Genomic DNA, 21,242 nt, shown 5'->3' with positions numbered 1-21,242 from the left:
GTGTACAGTTCACTAGTGTTGACGGGGGTGTACAGTTCACAAGTGTTAACGGGGGTGTACAGTTCACTAGTGCTGACGGGGGTGTACAGTTCACAAGTGTTAAACGTGTACAGGTGTTACAGTTTATTAGTGTTAACGGGTGTATAGTGTCACTAGTGTTGACGGGGTGTACAGTTCACTAGTGTTGACGTATAGTTCACAGTTAGTGTTGACGGTGGTGTACAGTTCACAAGTGTTAACGGGGGTGTACAGTTTACTATTCTGAGTAGTGTTGACGGGGGTGTACAGTTCACAAGTGTTAACGGGGGTGTACAGTTCACTAGTGTTGACGTGGGTGTACAGTTCACAAGGTGTAAGTGTTGACGGGTGTACAGTTCACAAGTGTTTGGGGGTGTACAGTTCACAAGTGTTGACGGGGTGTACAGTTCACTAGTGTTGACGTGGGTGTACAGTTCAAGATGTTGAGGTTCACTACGGGTGGTGTACAGGGAGTGTTGACGGGTGTACAGTTCACAGTGTTGACGTGGGTGTACAGTTTGAGTGTAACGGGGTGTACAGTTCACTAGTGCTGACGGTGGTGTACAGTTCACAAGTGTTGACGGGGTGCAGAGTGTTGACGGTGTGTTCACTAGTGTTGACGGGCAGTGTTGACGGGGGTACTAGTGTTGACGTAGGTGTACAGTTCACTATTGACGGTGGTACACTGGGTGTTGACGGGGGTGAGTTCAGTGAGGTTGTTAACGGGTTACAGTTCACTAGTGTTGACGGTGGTCAGTTAAGTTGACGGGGTGTACAGTTCACTAGTGTTGACGGTGGTGTACAGTTCACTAGTGTGTTGACGTGGGTGTTGACAGTTCACAGTGTGACGGTTCACTAGTGTTGACGTTGACGTTAGGTTGTACAGTTCACTAGTGCTGACGGGGTGTACAGTTCACTGTGCTGACGGGGGTGTACAGTTCACAAGTGTTAAGTACAGTCACTAGTGCTGACGGGGGTGTACAGTTCACACAGTGTTAAGGGTGTACAGTTCACAAGTGTTAACGGGGTGTGTACGACGTAGGTGTACAGTTCACTAGTGTTGACGTGTACAGTTCACTAGTGTTAACGGGGGTGTACAGTTGACGTAGGTGTACGGTTCACTAGTGTTGACGGGGTGTACAGTTCACTAGTGTTACAGGTGTACAGTTCTGAACGTAGGTGTACAGTTCACGTTGAGGTGTACAGTTCACTAGTGTTGAGGGGGTGTACAGTTCACTAGTGTTAACAGTGTTGACGTAGGTGTACACTAGTGTTGACGGGGTGTACAGTTCACTAGTGTTAACGGGGTGTACAGTTCACAAGTGTTGACGTAGGTGTACAGTTCACAGTGTTGACGGGGGTGTACAGTTCACTAGTGTTTGTACAGTTCACGTTGACGGGTGTACAGTTCACTAGTGTTGAACGAGTGTTAACGGGGTGTACAGTTCTAGTGTTGACGTGTGTAAGTTTGTGTTAACTGTGTACACGTGGTGTACAACTAGTGTTGACGAGGTGTACAGTTCACTAGTGTTAACGTGTACAGTTTAGTGTTGACGGGGGTGTACAGTTCACTAGTGTTAACGGGGTGTACAGTTGTTGAAGTGTTTAAGTACAGTTCAAAATAACGGGGTGTACAGTTCACACTGACTAGTGGGGGTGTACAGTTCGAGGGGTGTACAGTTCACAAGTGTTAACGGGGTGTACAGTTCAATAGTGTTAACGGGGTGTACAGTTCACTAGTGTTAACGGGGTGTACAGTTCACTAGTGTTGACGGGGTGTACAGTTCACTAGTGTTAACGTGTGTACAGTTCACTACGGGGTGTACAGTTCACTAGTGTTGACGGGGGGTCAGTTCACTAGTGTTAACGGGTGGTGTTGACGTGTACAGTTCACTAGTGTTGACGGGTGTACAGTTCACTAGTGTTGACGGGGTGTACAGTTCACTAGTGTTAACGGGGGTGTATAGTTCAATAGTGTTGACGGGGTGTACAGTTCACAGAGGTAGGTGTATAGTTCACACAGTGTTGACGGGGTGTACAGTTCACTAGTGTTAACGTGTACGGTTCACTAGTGTTAACGGGGTGTACAGTTCACTAGTGTTGACGGGGTGTATAGTTCACTAGTGTTAACGGGGTGTACAGTTCACAAGTGTTGACGGGGTGTACAGTTCACTAGTGTTGACGGGGGTAGTTTACTAGTGTTAACGGGGTGTACAGTTCACTAGTGTTAACGGGGGTGTTACTGTTTCAGTTCACTAGTGTTGTCTACAGTTTATTAGTGTTAACGGGGGTGTACAGTTCACTAGTGTTAACGTTACAAGTGTTAACGGGGTGTACAGTTCACTAGTGTTGACGGGTGTATAGTTCACTAGTGTTGACGTGGTGTACAGTTCAAGTGTTGACGTGGTACAGTTCACACGGTTCACTAGTGTTGACGGGGTGTACAGTTTATTAGTGTTAACGAGGGTGTATAGTTCACTAGTGTTGGGGTTACAGTTCACTAGTGTTGACGGGGTGTACAGTTCACAAGTGTTAACGGGGTGTACAGTTCACTAGTGTTGACGGGGGTCTACAGTTTATTAGTGTTAACGGGGGTGTATAGTTCACTAGTGTTGACGTGGGTGTACAGTTCACTAGTGTTGACGGGGGTCTACAGTTTATTAGTGTTAACGGGGGTGTACAGTTCACTAGTGTTGACGAGGGTGTACAGTTCACTAGTGTTGACGTTGGTGTACAGTTCACTAGTGTTGACGGGGGTCTACAGTTTATTAGTGTTAACGTGGGTGTACAGTTCACTAGTGTTGACGTGGGTGTACAGTTCACTAGTGTTGACGAGGGTGTACAGTTCACTAGTGTTGACGTTGGTACACAGGCCACGCCCTATCCTGACCCGCGTCCTTCCTCATGGTAGTGTTGTGAGGGGATGGGGGGGCTGTCTGGGTGTGATGTCATCGTGACGTCACACAAGAATATTGATCACCACTATACGGATCGTCTACGCCACTACATTGCGTCATTGTCAACACACACACACGGGAAATAGCCTTACAGGTAATGAACACTGGGTTACTGTACTTTGTTTTACTGTTCAGCTTTACGTAGTTGGTCGTTTCCTTACAGTACACGGTGACGGCATTGATAAGAGTGCCAGGTGTTATGCCGTGTATGAGTTCCTTGTTCTTATATAATAGGGCCATGCTCACGTAGACAGTGTATAAAGTCTCAAAAGTCATTACCAAGATCATTTAGATAGTGCCACTGTCATATATCTTCCTCGTTCATGTAGACAATGCCAGGTAGAGAGTGCCATCATGAAGTGTATAATGATGGCAGCTTTGAGAAGGTTAGGGTCCTCTAGCTGGTGAAAGGCTCATTACAGTACGTTTCTGGGTACACGAGGTAGACGGTAGAGGGTCTGGCACTAGAGGCCAAGAGTTTGGGGGGGGGGGGCTGAATATAGATGCCAGGTACCGCCATACATCTACCCAGGTAACGTCATACTCAGACAGTTAATAATAAAACCATGACACCTTTTATAATGTACTCCGTGAACGCAATTATTATTTTTTGTTTTCGAGTTAAGGAGTGATAGGGTCCTTTATACTCTGTTGTGTTTTCCATTCTGTCATGAAAGAATCGGATTATTCCCGGTTGTAAAGACGATGTATTTTTAACTCTGAACACAAGTACGTCTTTTGTTAAGAATTGTGAAGAAAAAAATAAACAGTTGGTCTCTTTAATAGGTCGATGGATACGTTTGGTAAATAATAATAATAATGATAATATGAAGCCATTACGTATGGCTCTGACCTTGAGTATATAAACAGAGTCGTTGTGTGGAGGAGAGTCTTACATTGTGGAGACTCTTGGGAATTGTTTCAGTCTGTAAGGATGAAATAACAGCTGAAGGATTGAAGAATAGGATGGGTTGTTGACCTGCTGAGCTGATGTTACCTAACTCTTGCGTCTGGCAGCTGTGTGAGTGTTTGTTTTATCCTCTCTCTCTCTCTCACTCTCTCCCGTTAACTGGCGTTCCCTCCCTCACTTACCGTCTCTTTCACTGTCATTCTCTCATCAATTTATTTATTTTATTATCTGTCACTTTCACCCCTCCTCCCCCAGATATTAAAAATGGAAGTATAATGGTAATCTGAGTTAACCTCCACGTGTCGACCAACTCTCCCCTGAACGTGTGTTTGTGATTGTTAACGGGGTAGGAAGGGGTAAATTAGCGCTGCATTCGACTTCCTATAAATTTTCGTTTATTTTTATTATTATTGTTGTGTATGGGATTGTACTGAAAATTATAGAAATATGAGTGTGGAATCATTAGGACGTTTTTTCGCGCGTTGGTGTGTGTGTAAACTCATTGGTAACGAAAAATTATACCCCAAATAATAATTGTTCATTGTTGACACTGGTGTAATAGGCAGTACGCAGTATTTTTCGTTTATGGATTTTTTTTTCTTCGTTTGCACCACGAAAGAATAGCGGCTTGGATACACGGAACAAGATAGGAAGTTACTTAGGATTGGTGTCCATTTTGAAGCTTAAGCAATATTGTTTGTTTGTTTTTTTACTACAAAATACACCAATTCTTGCATTTTGGGGGGGACCATTTTATGAGCAATATTTTATTTCTGTTTTTTTTTAGTTACTCTCTGTTGAAGCTGAGGGTGAAGAAATGCAGTTATCAGTTAATTGGCGGAGGAAGGTGAAAACGCTGTGGCTGAGATAGGTTGGTGAGGCTGACAGATGCGCCTGTTGTGTCTCGCTACTGAAGGGTGATGGGGAAATATATATTTAGATATTTGAGAAGGTGTTGACGGGAAATGTGACTTGGCTACTGCTGTATCATGAAACACCAACTACGAATGTTTATCTCCGCTCCATTCATGTTTTTTTGTGTGAACTATAGCAGATAGAATTGTACTTCTACACTCATATAACAAGGTACATTACACCATTTACCATATATACACTGTACACTATTGTCTTCAGTAAATACGTTTGGGATTATACTTTATATCTATATGAAATTGTAGAAAATCTCAAGAAGGCCATTTTAACACGAGGGCGAGTATTATAAATGTTGAGACGATGAAGAAGAGCTTTTAATGCTTGCAAGGTGAGGAGAGGGTGGAAAGTTTACTACCTGTGGAATGAACGTGACGCATGCGGCCACCACTCAGGTAAACACTCCAATTACATATTCCTGGGAATCACTCACTCCACTTGAAATGTCAATAAACATTAATAAGTTTCGGTCGTGAATGCGGCAGTGGTGGGGGAGTTTGTTGTTAGTGCTCAAAACTGTATAGCACTTTGAGACTCCATAGTTTCACGTTGTTGGCGGGAAATTAGTGGTTAAATTACTAGAGTTAATGGGTTGTTAGATGATGAGAAGGAAAATACAGTGATATGATAATTAACCCAACTGTTGTTAATTCATCAGTTGTACGCAAAGGAAATATATGACACGGGTTTGTTGATTGTAGTTGTGTGTTGTAAGTGAGCGTGTGGCGGGCCGTGGTTGTGACTCGTTGGTCGGAGAGTGAGGACAAGTAGCATAATGGCGTTATGTCTTGCCCTGAAACTTTATCCTAGTGGCCTGACACAGTTTACTGCCACGTTCCCTGAGGCGCTCTCCCATCCGTGGTTTCAAGAATTTCGCTGTTTTATCCAATGAAACCGGCGTCTCGATCCCACCCTCCTTCCTTTTCTTCCTTATCCCCATAATATTAAAATAGTTGGAGGTTGAAACACATTAAAGGAAAGCAGGATAGTTGGCACATGGAGGCCTTCACCAGCCCAGGTCACTGCCAAATTCCCCCCAAAGAAATTCCTTCATATTATCGCTCGTCATGTGTCTCTCTACTGGTCCCAGATTCTATATTTTCAATTCTTGTTTCGGAATAAATATGTGGCTGATATCCGGTGTGAGCCAGTGCCAGTAGTATAGGAATATTAACACCAGCTTGTATAAACCCAACTAGACATTGTATAGATAGTGGACGTATCCTGTCTCACCCTGTCTGTGATAGGTGACTGCAGGCCCCATGCGACAGACTCCTTGGGTTGACTCGTAAATAAAAAGAGAGAGAGGAAGGATCTAACCTGTTCGTACTGTACGTCGTGTGAAGTAAGTTCGGTACAGCAGAGGAGCGATTCACATGTTATTGCTGCTCAGAACGTAGTTCAGCTGAGTGCAACCCAAGTTACCAGTAAGTGATGACTGACTTACCAACTAACGCGCCTTACACTGGCAATGGCGCCAGGTGACGTGTCTCGCCTCTATATCTCACTGTGTTGTGTCGAGGTAAGGCACAGTTCACTAGCGGCACGATTGGCACGATAAATTGAAGAATCTGGTCATTAAAATTTCACGGGATGTGGTAAGCAATGAGAGTATGAGATGTGAGGAGCGACAGGTCCCCTGAGATGCTACCGGGCGTGAAACTTCACATTTTGGGCCATTGATACTCAGAATGGTGAAACGCTACTTGGTGTGACGAGTAGCAGGGCATGGCCAGGCCATGGAGCTGCTGAGGTCACCTCACTACTTGTTGAGGGTGGTAGGGAAGTCAGACTGTGATACTTCTCGCACTTCTGCTGTTGTAGTCGTACTCGATGTAGCGGGTTGTAAGGGACAACGACAGGCAGCTGTGTGTTGTTGGGATCTAATAAAGTGTAAGGGATGTATGATGGCTTCACAGCCTCAATTATGCTCTTATTGTTGCCGTAGTGAGAAGGGTTGGCAGTGGTCTTGCATCACGTGTCGTCCTTGATGTGGCTGTAGTGATGGCATGACAGGTGAACAGTGGCCAGTATATGGCCTATATGTGGTTCACCTGCCGTTTGTTCTATTAATTGACTTGTCTCCAAAAGCGAGCGTATTCTTGACTGCGAAGATCAAAGCACACACGCCGATAGAACTGAACACTGAGGTAGTGATCAGCTTTCGTGTCTCCGGACCCCACTAATGAACCTTCTTCTAATTACTGCCAGACAAGATTATCGAAGTCTGCCATTAAGCTTTGAGGAAAAGTTCGACTTGTGTGTGTTCAATGGCAAACACATTAGTAGTGGTGCAGCCGTATACAGAGACTGCAGCAGTCTAGCGGTAACTAAACTAACCACAAATTTTTGAGGGTAGATTATACTGAGGACGGGACGGGTCTTGGGTGATTCTGACGATAAATTTAATTGAAGACACTGTTACGTATTACCAACCAGCCTTATCCTGACCTGTCTAAAGACCTGGGCTTCCCGTCTACGACCTGAATCCCCGAGTCCCCGTCCACGACCTGGCCCCCCACAACTCTGGTTCAAGGCATTGCCATCACATGAATCTTTCATCCCCCGTCCCTGCGCCTTAACACTATACGCCGAATTTTAGGTTTTTCAAATCTAGTGAATAGCTTTCTAAGAACTTTCGTGGAACTTGTGGGACGTGAGGAGCGAGTGTGATGAGCCTGACGGCGTGCATCCCGCTCGTCTCAGAAATCCGGTCAGCGTTTCCCAAGTCTCTGCCAAAATAATTCTAGACATCTTAGAGGCTTTATGGAGAGACTTGTGTGCGGGAATACATTCATGGTGAAACTGAAGTGCATTTATACAGTTTACTGTCGCGAAGACTTGAAGGTTAGTTAAAAACACCACAAGACTCCTTCATCTTGTGTTCTGCCATGTAAGGCTGTACAATTATGTTAAGAATCACTGTGTTGGTGTGACGTCAGTAAGAAGACTCCCAGGCGTGTTAGTAACTGGCCAGGCTACACCGGACTAAGTTAGAGTCGGGTTGATTCTGGGGATGGGTCAACTTGCCTAAGCTTGAGTCCACACATTCTCCTGCAGTGTTGGTGGTAGAGCCTCGGGTCATGCTTGAATGATAAAGCCTGGCTTACCGGAGAGCGGCTTCACCCGATAACCACCAGTCACGGTGACACAGTTAGTGCCTTCCCGGCTTCCTGTGGTTCATTCTGGGTCCCACTGGATCTTTCTGGCTCTCTGGCTCCCATTGTCTCGTACTGTTCATCGTTATGATTCTCTGGCTCCCATTGGTTCAGACTGTTCATAGTTAGTTTCCTGTCGTTTGGTCTGACTCATATATTCATCTTCCATCACTGGCGACAATCTCTTTGGATCCTGATACTTTTTCCTGAATTGGTGATCTTTCTTAGGCCCTTTAGTTTATCTAAGCTCACAGTGCCTCTCATTGATTATCTGTACTTCTCAGTGGCTCTCTTTTGATGTTCTCGGTCCCTCACTGGTTCCTCAGAGCTCCCAGAAGCCCTCACCACCAAACTGGCCTCCTCATCTCGGTACATGAGTCGGAAATCTTGTCTAATTTTAGCGGCATCTAGCCAAGCTGAAGACGAGGTGATCGTGGTAAACATACAGTAATTACCTCGGGCAGCCGACAACCCGGAGTCAACAAGTTACTAAGCACCAGAGGGTCCTAAGGCCGAGAGTCCCTGTGGGAGAGTACAGTAACGTCGACCCCTATGAGGTGAAGCACGTAATGCACTTTCCCTGTTAGCAGTGGAGGAGAGAATAAATACACTGTTTGTCGGAGAGCGGCGTTGCAGTTTGTCGAGCGTGCCGGCGAGCTGGTGCTGGGGATCCTCGCCAGTGGGAGGAGGTTGGGAGAGCTCAGGGATGTGAGGGGGGGGGAGGTTATGTGCGCCTGGGAGAGGGGTGGAGGGGATGGAAAGACGTGTTTGAGAGAGAAGGGCGAGGGGGCAGAGGAGAGTTGAGGAGAGGTAGGGTGTGTGGGAGAGAGGGTTTGGCTGTAAGGGGAAGGTGAGGGGGGGGGAGAAGGTGGGTGTTTGGAAGTGGGAGGAGGAGATAACTGGGAAGAAAGGAATAAGATACAAGGGAGATTGGGGATGGCATAAGACTCATTGAAAAGAGACAAAAAAAGAGGGAGAGGAAATTATGTGGTGTGTGGTAGAGGAGAGGAGGGGAGAGTGTTAAGTAAAGGTGAGAAGGTGTGAGGGAGGAAGAGGGAAGGATATGGAAAAGGATTGTTATTAGGTAGAGGACAGGGGATGAATCTCGCCCAGGACTTCATAACACACAGCCACACAAACATTGTATACCACGTTCAGTAACAATGACACAGAATACAGAGATTTTATGAGAACAATGATCATTATATCTTGCGAGCTCTGTTCACTGACGATATTGAAATTTAGATAAGACGAAGCTATATACATATATTAAACATGGAGAAGCTATGGCGGCGTTTTTATTCCATTTGTAAATATTAATATTGGTACAGCTACCATCAGAAGTTCTTTTACACTCCAGTTGGAAAGTATACTACACCAGAATGAGATACAACCCCCCCCCCCCCAACGTGTTAAACGAGAAGATGGGAGACTTTTCATCAGTTCGGTGTCTCAGGCCTGTAAAGCGACTCTTGCTGTGACTAATACACGTCATTACAGTACAAAAATGTGTCATTCCGCTTCATGTGTCTTTACTGTACTCTTGTTCCTACCAGAATTTAGGGTATGGTCCACTGGTTCTTCATTATTTAAAGGCGAGTGATTCATTTGGCCAACTACCAGAAGTTAGTATCCGTTCTGATCCACTGTTATGATGGAATCTTTACTTTCATTTGCCGTGAATCTGTCATTACATAACGAAACATCTCTTTCCTTTAATGTCGTAACGAAACCACCGTAATAAGGCTTCGTGTTCAGTACTTCGACCACGAAACTGTATCCTAGAACACTGAAGGAGTCTCCGTGTGGCTCTGTAATTTAATAAAGAAGTCATTGCAGTCTATGATCATGGAGTAATTGACGCAGCGGAATTATATAAGGAAATCCTCGCGCTGTTATCCTGAACCAGCGAAATCCTGTGTAAGTACTGAAGATCCTCGCATCCTACGCCTGTGAACGGATAGGACGCTCTGTAGTAACGGTATTACCTCAACCTTACTCTCCTATTATATTAAACAGTCATTTTCTAGTTCCTTAACCTGGGGTCATTTAATGTCCTGTAATCTTACAAAAAGTGCCCTTGTTGGCCTATAACAACCTATAATCATACGGAACTACTCCCGTTGCCTTATAACGACCCATAACCACATAACAATCTTCCATTAGCCAGTGAGTGCTGTGTGTATACTGTATATGTATAAATAAAACAAAAACCTCCATTGTATAATCCTGGAGGCAGTGGGCAGCGTGCAGTCATAGGAGGAAACGCGCGTAAAAGTGCGTTAACTGTGTGGGAGGCGGCAGTGGTAACAGATCCGCTCCTCACCGTAAGAATACCTCACTAATAATGCCTGGAATTTCCATGAGCAAGAAAGAGGCAATTTAGGCGGGCCCGAATAATCAGGTTAGCGTGGCTAGAGTCGCTTGAATGTTGGCCCCATGCAAACACTACTGGTGGGTGTAGCCTGTGTTAATTTGGTGTAAACAAGATACTACCGGGAACTTATAATTGTGTTAATTTAGTTTAAACAAGATACTACCGGGAACTGTTATAATAGTGTTAATTTAGTGTAAACAAGATACTACCGGGAACTTATAATTGTTAATTTAGTGTAAACAAGATACTACCGTGAACTTATAATTGTGTTAATTTGATGCAAACAACAGTATATATTCACTATAAAATCATGTGATCTTGGTCAGTACAGGGAGAGAGTGATGTGGGTCGCTGGATGAAGCTCTTCATTTTTCTACATAAATATAGTATGATACCTCACGAGGGGTTATAAATGGCATTTTTTTTAAACAAAGCCTGTGACAGGAGCCTTTGTTACGGTAGTCTGCTGCAAACAATTACCATACCCGCGATACAAATCTGTGTTACAGTAATGCTGTTGTGAATCATTATAACATATCGTCCGTCCCAGACTACAACACCTGTGTTCGTGGGGGGTAGTTCCCAACACAATTGGACGAGTATTTATATATTTGATTGTCAGCTAGCCCAGTGTCTGCCTTTCCTGACAGACTCATTAACAGTAATTTTCCTTTCGAGGGAGATTTTTCAAATACGTCTCGTTACATACACTGCAGGAGACCAACCAGCCCCTCACTAACACACCACAAACTAATTCTGTCACCCTTACTGATAGTGTTGGTTGCTCTACAGTCCCGAGTATATACAAGTAACGTTCAGACTGTTGTTACCACACGCCTCAGTGTCCAGTAGAATAGCAGTCTTCCAGGGTCATTACTATGGTTATGAAAATGTAACCTTCTTACGAATGAATGATATACTGTCTTATTTTGATTTTTCTCTTTGATTTGTTTAAATTAATACATCATCTTTCTCGTGGGAAACAGTATAGTGGTCGGGTGATGTTGGTGCCCGGCGGTATACAGTAGTATTGCGCCAGGGTGAGTCACAATAAACAGCACTGCAGGAGTCGTCACAACCTGGTCTGGAAAACTTTAAGTATGTATAAACGATGGATGTTGAGCAGACGACCAGTGCTCGAGTTGCCAGGTGTAGTTTACGGTTTCTATAGTTAAAGGTTAGGTCCTTTATAAATAAAGTTCTCTTAAAGGCTGACACAACTAACCTCCTACTCTTAAATATTGTATACAGGACGAAAATATGTAAGTAATATTTTGCATGATATTATACACCTCTTTTAGATGTTTCTTAAGTATTTGTAGAATTAATAACATCGAGGAATCGTATATTGTTCATAATCCTCGGAAATGTTCGTTGAAAGTATTTTAGTAAGTGTTGTATCCTGCAATTAACGGACCGGTGTTGAATAGTAGGCGCTGTAGAGCAGAAGGAAGTTGCAAATGTTATTAACGAGTTATGGTAACTACATAGACGTGTGTGTTGCCAGGGTTAATGATATACTATATGAGGCGAAGGGTGTACCTCGCCGTGCATCAGAAGGCTGGCGGCTCACCCACCACATGAGTCAGCGCCACGCTTCCCGCCCTCCCAACTCCCCTAGTTAGTGAAACGGTGCGGCCCGTTCCCGTAGAATTTGTGAGTCAGCAGCGGTAGTCGTTGGCGCTGGGTGTTCAACTGCCTGTGTAGTAATACTCGTGTGTTTAGGAGGTGGCCAGTACGGTGTCGTAAACATACACATAACATGTTTTGTTGTTTTACTCACACCCCGTGAGTTTAAATGAAGCTGATCATAGTCTATCACTGGTAGGTGACCATCGTAGTTCTGCTAGTAACAGAGGCTTTCTGTGTCCCTGCTGTGTCAATTTCTAAAGCAATTTTGATATTGTGAGGCAGCGTTGAGCGTGGCCACCTAAGGCCACGCAGTACTAGTGTGAGCGGGAGGCTTCTGTTGTGTTCTGGGAAGCTTCCGAGTGTCTTCATTCCTCTTAATACTTTCCAAGTCACCCACTATGTCACACGGCCTTCCACGTGTGTTGAGTGTTGGTAGATATGTTTATATTTATATTTTTAGAGCCAGTTCTCGGGATAACATATTGGGAATTATTTTCTGGTAGGTGGTGTAGACCTAATTAAGGTAGCGTAGAATAAGGACAAGATTATAGCACGCGGCAATGTAACGGTGGGAGGCGGGATCGATGGCAGGCGGCAGGATAGTGACAGGGTAGAAGATGTTTAGCAGACGGAAGTGTGGTCGGTAAGACGCGGGAACGATGGCAGGCGGAGGGGTGTAGAAGAGGTTCAGCTGACGGCAGTGAGGTGGTAGGAGGCGGGATCGATGGCAGGATAGTGACAAGCTAGAAAGAGGCCTGGCGAACGGCAGTGTGGTGGTAGGATAGCCCCAGGAGTTTGTGTGGTGGCAGGATAGAGAAAAAGAACAATGATCTCAGGATGGTGGTTTAGGGAATAAGAATAGAGCAAGATGGTGTGGAAGAGCGGAGAGGGGATGGTGGCGGCAGGCATGTAGGAGAGGCATGGGAGAGCGTCAGGTTCCTAATACTCCCAAGAAGGAACCTTTGGGGAGAGATAGTGGTGACGGGTGAAGAGGATGGCAGTAGTAGGATGCAGGAAGGGTGTAGTGAGAGGCAGAGAATGACGGCAGGTTCCTACGACTCTAAAGAGGGAATCAGGTCACGTTTACACCCCCCCCCCCTCCACACCCACTCCTCCCGGTACCCCCAAGAGGCCGGGTTTAACTGGGTCCCAGAAGTTGTAAAATTGATCACGACTTGCGGGTGTTTTCTTCCCGCCCACTTAAATTTTGGGGAGGTGAGGGAGAATATAGTATTCAGGGAGAATTCATTTTTCGACGTAAGGTGGTAAATGTATTTGCCTTACAGTGGTATGATATAAAACCTTTTTTTCGGATAGGTTTAGGAATTTTGAAATTTGAAGTGGTGAATATATTTGTCTTAAAGGGAGATGAGGTAAAAAGCATTTCTCATGTCATAGGCCTAGATTTCTTTTTTTCTGCGAGATATGAATTACTCCTGCTAGGACAAGTTGAGGGAAACTAACGAGTATGAGAATGGGGTACTTAGCTAAGATGGGGAGAGTTTTAGTTGTCTAGGACCCGATCAACAATACTGAACCACTGGCTTAGTCTGTACTGTGGAAGAAACATTGATGTTCTGGTTTCTGGCACATAATACAGATGTTGTGGTGTTAGGATAAAAGATACACTCCATGTTTGAAGACGACCCAGAGTGTATACCGGGATAACGAGACTAAAGAGAGAACACAAAAGGATCCTACACCTTATGAGCTACAATTTAATGCATTGATTGAGGGGAAATTATGGCAGTGATTGTAGAGATGAAATGACTGTAGCTGGCAGAATATACAATACACACTCGACAGTCAGGGCAAATGAGAGACAGGCGATTAGTACAGGAGAGGGAAGAATACCTTTTTTCTCTCTCTCTTAACATCCTAAGGCAGATTCTCAGTATAATTCCGAAGCCAGTTTTGTTTAGTGTGAACTAGTTAGCTTCGTGTTCACGGCACCTGTTAAAGCAGCAAGATGAACGTATAGGTACACAGGTAAGTTAGGTGTATACAGGTGCACACGAGAACTAGGCATGGGCCAGAGTTTACAATGATCAGTGTACTGTATATAAAGGTAGACTAGAGGGGTGAGTGTAGAGACTAGGTGAAGACATTACAACCTCGTGTAAATGTATAAAGAGTTAGACTATGAGAAGAAGGCGAGTCACAGGTAGACAGCTGGGGCCCGTGTGTAGACAGGCATGAAGTGGACGACAGATGGACGGAGTAGTTAGATGTAAACACAGATGAGTTAGGTGTAAACAGAGAGACATAAGGGACTAGATGTACACCCACTAAAAAATTATTCGGCACCAGTGTCATATTGTATCACGCCGTAAGGGTGCCGAATAAATTTTTTGGGTGTACACTGACAGCCAGACGGGAGGAACAAGGTATACACAGACTGACAGACAAGGTGTAGAGAAACACACAGGCAGGAAGAGTTTGATGTACACCTCTCCAGACAAGTGGCGGGAGCTACGTGTAGACAGTTAAACAGGTTAACGTAGACAGGTCTGGACAGTGGCTGGCTGGCCTCATGAGACAGGAGGCATCGCCCCTTAAATAGAATTAGACTAAAGCATTATCAAGATTGACTGGCGGTGATAAAAGCGGATAATTCGGAATTGGAGCCCAGGTCACGTCCCGGCTCCCACGAGATGCGGCGCCTACCACCAGCCAGGGGGGGGGAGAGGAAGAAGAATGACGGAGGGTTAAGACGGAATGGTGAGGAAAAATTGGAAACTGGGGAAGGAAGGAATGACGAGAAGTGGAAGAAGACTGAAGGAGGAGTTATGAATGAAGGATAAAACTTAGTAAGGAGAAGAGGGGAAGGAAATGATCGAAAGGTGGGAACTAGGAAAGGGGAAGGAGACCAAGAGTAAGAAGAATAACGATGAGTAGAGGAAAAGGCTAAAGGACGGTAGGAGGGAACTGGGAATAGGGGAGAAAAGAGAAATTCAATTGATTAAACATAGGAAAAAGGTGGCTAAGAAGAATGAATATGAGGAAATACAAAATGAGTAAAGGTGTGTGAGAGAGAGAGAGAGAGAGAGAGAGAGAGAGAGAGAGAGAGAGAGAGAGAGAGAGAGAGAGAGAGCTGGAGGCAATGGGAGCGAGTGAACCGCTGTAGGAGATGGGTGAGCGGCCGGCACCAAGGGAACGAGGGCTGGACGCACACATTCATACACAATATCTCTTACATTCACACACACACACACACACACACACACACACACACACATATATATATATATATATATATATATATATATATATATATATATATATATATATATATATATATATATATATATACACAGACGCACGCGCGCACACACATAATATATACAGACATACACACACAAACCAACACAGACGCACACGCAGACAAACACAAACCAACAACACACACACACACACACACACACACACAGTAAATCATATATGTACACCCCTCAGTGTCTCGGTATTATGAGGATATTAGAACAAGCATATATGGAAATTGGGTTCTGAAAGCAGGTGACAGACGAAGGTAAATACGAAATCTTCAATTATATACATATGGCGAGAAGGTTATTCGTTTTTGCGGTGGATATGGCGGAATGTATACAGCATAGCAGTATAGAACAATTATGTGGGAATATAGGAGGGAGTTTGGGCAAGAGTACAAGAAACTGTATACAGAGTATATATAAAACAGTTATGTTAGTCAGCCGGTAATATGTCTACAGTTTCTCATTCAATTGATAACATGTCTATCTCGGTCGGTAGTGTATGTACACCTATGTGTGTGTGTGTGTGTGTGTGTGTGTGTGTGTGTGTGTGTGTGTGTGTGTGTGTGTGTGTGTGTGTGTGTGTGTGTGTGTGTCTTAGGAACATATCTACGGATGGCTGTCGATTGGTAATATATCATACTAACATTTAGACGTGCGTTAAAAACAATTCAAGATGAGCTGAAGAAAACTGGAACTGTAACTCTCCAATAAGTAAATAAGAGATGTGGGGTTCTGGTGCATATTGACATACAGTACAAGACGCCTAGCCTCCTCCCCCCCCTCCTCCTCCTCCTGTTTTTCGAAGGCTGGTGTTGGTTTATGGTGGAATAACTCAAGTAGTGGGGATATAAACTTTCAAATAACACGAGAGTAAAAATAACGGAAGAGTGATCTAGGGAGAACTGCTGCGTTGAAGTTAAGCGAGACGTAGCTACAAGGGGGCGAAAGTTTAAGACAAGTAAACACTGTACATGATAGAGAATTTGATGAATCTTCACTTGAATATACATCAACACCGGCCTACCTGCAATGTCATGGGTCATAGCTGAGGTCAACTGTAACTCGTACATGAATACTGATTTTTTTTTTTACCTGCAATGATTATGTACAAGTGCGAACACAAAATAATTGTAGTCTGTCAAAAGTCGATAGCTTTTCAGGAGCATCGTGCATGGACAGAGAAATGTAACTGAACATTCCCATGACCAGATGATGATCACAACACTGGCACCAGCAACTTTGTTTACCACAGTATTGGTGTCCTTCATGTTATTGATTGGTGTCCACGATGACACTGTATAAGGCCAAGGCAGTTATACCAGAACAATGCCCATGTATCATGAAAGACACTGTAATGAAGGATGTACTTTGAGGGACATGTATCAGGACACAGGTGAACCATGAGGAACAGATGTACCAGGACACAGGTGTACTGTGAGAAACAGACACAGCGCGAGTGCCATGATGTTACAAAGAATGGATCATCAGATCGTTACCGTTGGGGACACAGGTGTAATTGGGAATGACAGGTGCACTCTAGAGACAAAAGTGTATGCCAGAGTATGGAGGATGGTGAAAGTAAAGCTGGGGTGTGAAAGAGGTGCAGGAGCAGACAGGGTGTAGAGGAAATGGTTCCATTATGGGCTAATGGGAAGAACATACCATGCCAGATAGACAGTTGTTGGGGTGGGGGGGGGTGGGGCTGTAGCCCAGATAATGTTTTACGGCTGGCAGGAGGCTGGTGCACCATCAAATACCTGGGGTGAGGAGCCTACACCTTGTGTGAGTTTGAGCGAATTAAGTATTTATTGGAAAAGCAGATCAGACGGTACTAAATTTTTCATCGATATATATATATATATATATATATATATATATATATATATATATATATATATATATATATATATATATATATATATATATATATATATATATATATATATATATATATATACTCTCGAGTGAGGTTGTGAACATTTTACATACATTTCACAACTGCTGGTGGACCACAAATATGTACATTCTACAACAACCTCTGAATACCAACCAAATTTAATATGCAAATGAGAGCGTAGATGGTGTTGTCAAGTCACAGTTGGCCCAGCTGTGGTAAATGATGAGCTCTGAATTTGTATGGAAAAAATAGTAACTACAGTATTATCATTCTGTTAACATTTTATTTGTAGTTGCTCTAAGTGGCAAATGTTATTTTGTGAGCAATAATTGTTATGAGTACTGTACCTGAAAATATATATTACACTTCTCCGTAACTGTTTAACACGGTGATGAATCTTTGTATTGGGTGAGGGCAGCAGAGATAAGTTACACACTGCTAAGGTTATTATAAATGACTTCATTGAATTTATTGGCATACCTCATAATAACACCATTGTGCTTTGTGGTGTATAATAAGAAATAGCAGGAAATTGGAAGACTGATAATCCACTGACACAGAGAATGTAATGTATTGGAGAGTTACACGGCGGGGCAAGATTGTGTGAGCCAGGAGGGCCACAGGCAGGATGACGGACATGAGGTCCAATTCTCTAATGCTTCCTACCAAAAATTTTCCACGTAACTGGTAGGCAGGAGAACGTTCGTAATAACCTTAGTCTTAGCGAAATTTTCCACGTCATTCTAACCATCAACTAGCGTAGGTCTGTCCCAGATAGGAGCATTCCTTTAATTTCCAGGTCAGTTGGGGGGGAGGGGGGGTAAATATAACATATGAATCTTTAAGAATCCAGCCCTTGTAGCATCCATAATATATCTGGTTTGGTGCAAACAACGTGGGTTAGAACCGGTGGGTTTGTACAGGATGGTAAGATAGCTTGAGAACCATCTGTATATCAAGGTAAGTGAGGTTTTGCTGTACAGTATATTATAAAATAAACAACAACATACATACTTAAAAGTTTATGGTTAATTTACTTCACTCTTATAAATAAGCATAAAAATCTTGGTGGGCATCGCCACAATACAGTATAACCCGCCACTCAGTGTTGGATCTTAACCTGCCCCAATTTATCCAAAATTAAGTCAATTCTTCCTTAGCCAACACCCAACCTGAGTACAGTTGTAGAAAGATCGGTCTCTTAGTTTCTTGGATACAACACTTTCACACACCTGAAGAGGACATACTGTAGTATTGACGGAAAACACTGAATTCTCAACTTGTGACCATGTGTATACCACCACATCTGGCATAAATCTTTTGACACTTGTTGCCGTTTAATGTTGTTTAGGGAGTGGGACAGTCACACGAACACCTGCCACGACCCCACCCTGTATCAGTGCGTGACTTGGCACAAAATCCAATGTGCCATTTGAACGGGGTGAGTCCTTCCATGATATAAAATATATCATGATAAAATAAAGATATGTATTATAGAAGCTTGAAAAAGATATCACAATTATAAGCCTCTTAAACTACTATGTCGCAGTGATGTGTTTTTTGTGTATGTGTGTGTGCACATGCGTGCCTGTACACTCCCTAGTACAGGGAAGACGAGTACTGTACAGTGAAATTTGATCCCAAAATACTTTCTTTCCTACTTAAGGACAGATTTGTTGACCATACTCGATCAACATCAAACAACTACACTATCACCCCGCACTCAACGCATATAGTACTTGAACCTTAGCTTGTGTTAAACTGATTAATTAATTCCTTTTTATATCAGTTATGACTCATTCTAAGAAGCTTTAAATTCCTAATTGTAAAGTAGATAAATGTATCGTATTGGACAATTCGAGTTATTTACTTTTTTTGTTCATGGAAATTTACAGTTCAGGATGTTAGGTATATGAGAATGAAGAAAGTGTTGAGAGTGTAGAGGGAGGGTAGGAGTACATGGTCATATGAAGGTTGGGCATGAGGCAGGTGTGTGCCCGCCAGCCACTGGCAGTGTGGTGAGGGCAGCTGGACGACGGTAAGTGAGGGTCCTCTGTTGCTAGTGCCCGCCGCTGGTCGTCATTCCACCCCCTTTTCTTAGCTGGCGGGGCAGACCCCCCTCTTCTCCCTCCCCCATTGTCCCTGCCGACCAGCGGCTGGCCCGGCTTGTGCCTGGCAGGCGGCCGCCAACAGGAGACCCCCTGAGGCTGGCTACGTCTGACCCTCCGTTGAGACCACGGCCCGGGCCCTCCTGTAGGCGGCCGGCACGCCCCTAATGCGTCTCTTCCAGGGCGCTGCTGCATGAGGCCTGGGCCCAACCACTGTCCTGTGACGTGTGCCCACACTATGACCTGCACTGGCCGGCGCCTGTCTACACACACACTGCGCCTGCCGCCCCCCACCACTCCCTTCCTGCTGCCTCTCTCACAGGGTTTGGTGGAGGGCGACGCAGGATGTGTGTGTGAAGGGGCACAGACTGCATGAGGGGGGGCTGCCCCACACCCCCGGGACGGGCGCCGCCATTATACAACTCTACATTAGCCATTTTGTTAACGCGTGCCTCTTCTTTCTTTTATTTCTCGTGCTGTTGGTGCGCGTGTGTTGGGTGCTGTATGCTGGCCTGCTTGGCTTGCCCCGCCTGCTACTAATAGCCTGGTTCTGCTGTCGCGGCCGCGGCCGCCGCTGTGCCCTTGGCGCCGCCTCCACCGCTGCCCGCCGCAGCCGCAGCCGCAGCTGCTGCCGCCGAGCTGGGCAAGAAGCGCGGCCGCGACCCCAGTGACGAGCTCCTCATGGTACCGAGCCACCTGCATGTTGGCCAGGCCGGGGCCGGGCACGCTCCCCACCCACCCGCTCTCACACCCACACGCTCTGACACCCACACGCTCTCATATCCACACTACTCGCCTGTTCTCACACCCATACGCCCTTACATCCACACTACCCGCCTGTTCCCACTCCCACACCACATATGCATCCACATCTACTCCATCCCCATGTTATCTACACCCATACCATCCACATGCTATCACACCCACACCCACTTACATCAACACCACCCACACTACCCCCTCTCATACCACCACCTGCCATCATACTCATACAGTACCTGCTCTTTGAACACCACCCACTCTCATGCTACTTGCTCTTACATCCACATCACATATCACTCCCAGCACTGCAGTATTTCTATACATCTGTTCTTACACCCTGACTACTTCTGCCCTTTCACACTCACACACTCATTCTCCTATATCACCTGCTTTCACACTCACACACTCATTCTCCTATATCACCTGCTTTCACACTCACACACTCATTCTCCCATATCACCTGCTTTCACACTAACACACTCATTCTCCTATATCACCTGCTTTCACACTCACACTCATTCTCCTATATCACCTGCTTTCACACTAACACACTCATTCTCCCATATCACCTACTTTCACACTCACACACTCATTCTCCCATATCACCTGCTTTCACACTAACACACTCATTCTCCCATATCACCTGCTTTCACACTCACACACTCATTCTCCCATATCACCTGCTTTCACACTCACACACTCATCAATTACCTCTGGTCTTGTAGTGCACGGACAAAGACTTACTGGATAAAAACTCACCACCTATGTGCAAAAGGGGGCAAAAACTTGGTGTTCAGTTTTGATATTAACAGATTGATTGTACCATATTTGAAGTTGGCTGCTCCTAGGTTGGATTGCATTGCATTCCATTGCATTATTTAAGGTGAACATTTTTAAACTGTCAGGTCAGGCATTAGAACTTGCAATCTCCTAACTAGAGTGAGTCACTTTATACTAAGGTTATTATGATATGATCAGTAAATACTTTTAAAATTAAGCATTTATTCAAAAATATGTTTAATTAATACTTAGGTCTTAGATTATAAATAATTTTCTATGAACAATCAATTTAAATTATTTTATAATCAATTAGTTAACATCCAATTTATTAGTTGAGTTTTTGTCCAGTGAGCTTTTTATTCTACCCCACCCTCCTCCTCCCCATCTTACAGCTACTCTTCCCCCACATCACCTGCTCACACCCACACACCACTTGTTCAC

The 21,242-nt window shown here is 44.4% G+C and overlaps 1 protein-coding gene across 9 annotated transcripts in view; it reads left to right on the top strand.

The window, feature by feature from the left end:
* The window catches only part of LOC121854386 (uncharacterized serine-rich protein C215.13-like), a 90,461-nt gene that overhangs the window by 58,855 nt on the left and 10,364 nt on the right, over positions 1–21,242 (top strand). Inside the window, exon 4 of one of the 9 annotated variants that reach the window (XM_042349040.1) lies at positions 19,803–19,943. The exons of the other annotated variants lie outside the window; for them this stretch is intronic. Coding sequence (XP_042204974.1) covers positions 19,803–19,943 — 141 coding nt within the window. The remainder of the gene's footprint in view (positions 1–19,802; positions 19,944–21,242) is intronic. 9 annotated transcript variants of the gene reach the window in all.

This window comes from Homarus americanus, unplaced genomic scaffold (genome assembly GCF_018991925.1).
Source record: "Homarus americanus isolate GMGI-L3 unplaced genomic scaffold, GMGI_Hamer_2.0 scaffold54443, whole genome shotgun sequence".
In the NCBI taxonomy this organism is placed as follows: domain Eukaryota; kingdom Metazoa; phylum Arthropoda; class Malacostraca; order Decapoda; family Nephropidae; genus Homarus; species Homarus americanus.
Note: the sequence above shows the minus strand (reverse complement) of the source record. Positions and strands in the feature narration are given on the sequence as shown.